Raw genomic sequence first — 2,760 nt, 5'->3', positions numbered from 1 at the left:
TATCAATAGACACCACATTGACACCTTTGATAATATAAGTCATACCAATGTTTCAATCAAAGCACTGCAATTGAAATTGAAAAACTCAATGTAGTTGTATGACACAAAACATTTTCTTCTAATATATTTGACCACATGGCAAAATATTGAAGGACACAAAACTTTAGAGAAAACCAATACCAACATTTGGATCAAAGTAATTTAATAGCAATTGATTGAAGCATTCTAGCTATACCATACAAGAAAATATTTCTTCCAACATTATCATGTACTTCATACTTGTATTTTAATACAGAAGCACAAACTTTTGCAACCAATTTTAGGTACAATATGATGAAAATATTTCTAGAAATAAGGACTCTTAAACAATAAACACAAAACTAAGAGAAATAGGCTTGTAAGGCTTGCTTTAGATAGCACCACAAAATGAGAAAATATGTAGGAAATGTTATGTCATGAAACCATCCTCCAAAACACAAGTTCAACCTTACACCATAGTGTTCTCATTGACAAAAGTTAGAGATAGAGAGGTTCAAACACCTGAAGTAGCCTTCAACCTCTCTTTCATAATAATATTTGCTATGTCTTGGCTTGATTCATCCACACCCTCTGGCGGTAGGTCAAGAGCTAGAGCACCAATGGGAGGAACCTCTTGAGCACTTGTAGGTGGATTGGCGCTCTCATGGGCTCTCCAACATGCCGCTTCAATCTCTCTTTGCTCTTGACTATTGCACACCACTGCAATAGTCTTCATGTGATGTTCTAATGCGAGCGTTGATGCAACACCACATGAGAATATATCACATACAACCTCATGTGCATCATTGAATGCCTTGATTGTAGCCTTGATGACCTTCTTTTTCTTTCTAAATATGGCCTTTGCAATAGTTTGTCCTTCTTCAAGCTCTCCATCCTTTCCTTCTTTGTCAATGGCTTCAATGGATTCATTATCCAAAATGCATGGCTTGTTGGAATTTCCAACATATCGATCTAGATTGATGAAGCTTTTCTCCATGGTCACAAGTGTCAACACAACAAATGAATCCATGGCCCCAAAAGCAAGACTCTTGGCCATTGGTAGGAAGTCAACACTTCCAACTTGCATATGGTACTTGCATGAAAGATTCTCAAGGGCATCCTCCATAGCTGCCATTTGTTTGCGGTTGAGAAATGACAACAAAATGAATTGTTTAGGCTCACATGTCATTTTTAACAATGTGAAGACCACCTTTCCAAACATGATAGAATCCCATGTCATGCCCCCAACTCCATGTGCCGCTTCTAGGACAACCACACCAATGGTAATAGGATCTTTATACACATTGTATATAAGATCGAATGCCTCAAAGGTTGCACCCCACAATATATACTTGCCAAGGTAAGGTAGTAGAAGAATGAAGAGGATCTTGCTTCTTCACAATAAGAAAGTTCACAATGTCTTTTGCACCATTTGGCAATGGTCCTGCATCAGCCCCATGTGTGAGCTTTTTTGACACCCAATCACTGCAAACACCTAAAATCTTTGTGTATACATCGTTGGTGATGTCGTATTCATCAGCAAAAAGATCTTCCCAACTCTTCATCATACTATTGCTAGCATGAGTTGAGGCATTGAAGAGAGAAACTAGCTCCTCATGGAGCACCCTATCTTGCTTGATTTGCTTTGCTCTTGTCTCCATGTCAACAACATCCTCTTTGTCCCATTTGTTTCTAAGAAAGACGATGTGTCCATCATTAACTTCCTTTTGTAATGTGAGGATGTCCCCATCCTTTAGACCCATGAGGCAACGAAAAGTTGCGGGAGAAGGCTGCCTTCCCTTCTTTGTGGTGGTATCCTCTTGAGATGAAAGCTCCCCCTTTGAGTATCTCTTCATGATGGTAATCCAACCATCAAATATCTCTTGTGTGCTCACTATCATATGACAATCACGTGATGCACACTTTTCTCCAATGTATTCTATAAATCTCTATCAAAAATAAAAAATATGAAATGAGAAAGAAAACACCAAATGCATCTTGAATAAGACAAGCTAAGGTTGTACATCATTACCTCCCATGGTACTCTTTGAGGACTACCCTTTGGAAGCCCTTGTTGAGGTTTTGGTGGAGACCCAAATGCTATCCATTGATCCCTTACTTGTTGAAGTTGCTTAAGATAAGGACCATTCTTCATAACATTGTGGGATTCCATATTTGTCATCCTAGAAAGCTCAATGCACATTTCAGCAGGACAGTCCACCAAGATTCTTGCATTCCTTGTGGCATGTAAATGTTTGGTTGCTAGGCATCGATGAGTGCTACTTAGGATATAGATCTTTGCCGTATGGATTGAGTGAAGACCTGATATGATCCAATATGAGTAAGAATGTAGCTTATCCACTTCCACCTCATCACGATGCATGGGTCGCTTCACATCACTCTCCTCCAAAAAGGGCATGAGGTATGCTACCGTTGCTGGATTCATGGGATTCTTTACAAAAGATGATGTCAACTTTTGCACATAATCCCAACAAAGTGTTCTATAGGCATATAAAGGTGGTGCCTCATAGCATCTACCAACATCAATAGGAAACTGTGTGGTTGAGCCAAATGGAAAGTATTTTTCAAACATGTGAAATCCTGAATCATCCTTTTTACCCTTCTTCTTAACCATGTCTGGAAAGTCAAAGGTTCTTTCAACACCCTTGACTTCAAGTGACACCAAAGGTGTTGCTTGGATTACTTGTGCCTTTGAAGATTGGTTTGTGTTGTCTAGAGGAG

At 39.2% G+C, this 2,760-nt stretch overlaps 1 protein-coding gene across 1 annotated transcript; it reads right to left on the bottom strand.

Moving 5' to 3' along the window:
* Positions 1-532: 532 nt before the first annotated feature.
* Positions 533-1,258, bottom strand: LOC147605422 (uncharacterized). The gene has a single exon (XM_086793375.1). It carries the CDS (start codon positions 1,256-1,258, stop codon positions 533-535), a length of 726 nt encoding a protein of 241 aa, XP_086649501.1.
* Positions 1,259-2,760: the final 1,502 nt, after the last annotated feature.

The sequence above is a fragment of the Cibotium barometz genome, chromosome 59 (assembly GCF_041138505.1).
Source record: "Cibotium barometz isolate CiBa-2024 chromosome 59, ASM4113850v1, whole genome shotgun sequence".
NCBI classification, from domain to species: Eukaryota; Viridiplantae; Streptophyta; class Polypodiopsida; order Cyatheales; family Cibotiaceae; genus Cibotium; species Cibotium barometz.
Note: the sequence above shows the minus strand (reverse complement) of the source record. Positions and strands in the feature narration are given on the sequence as shown.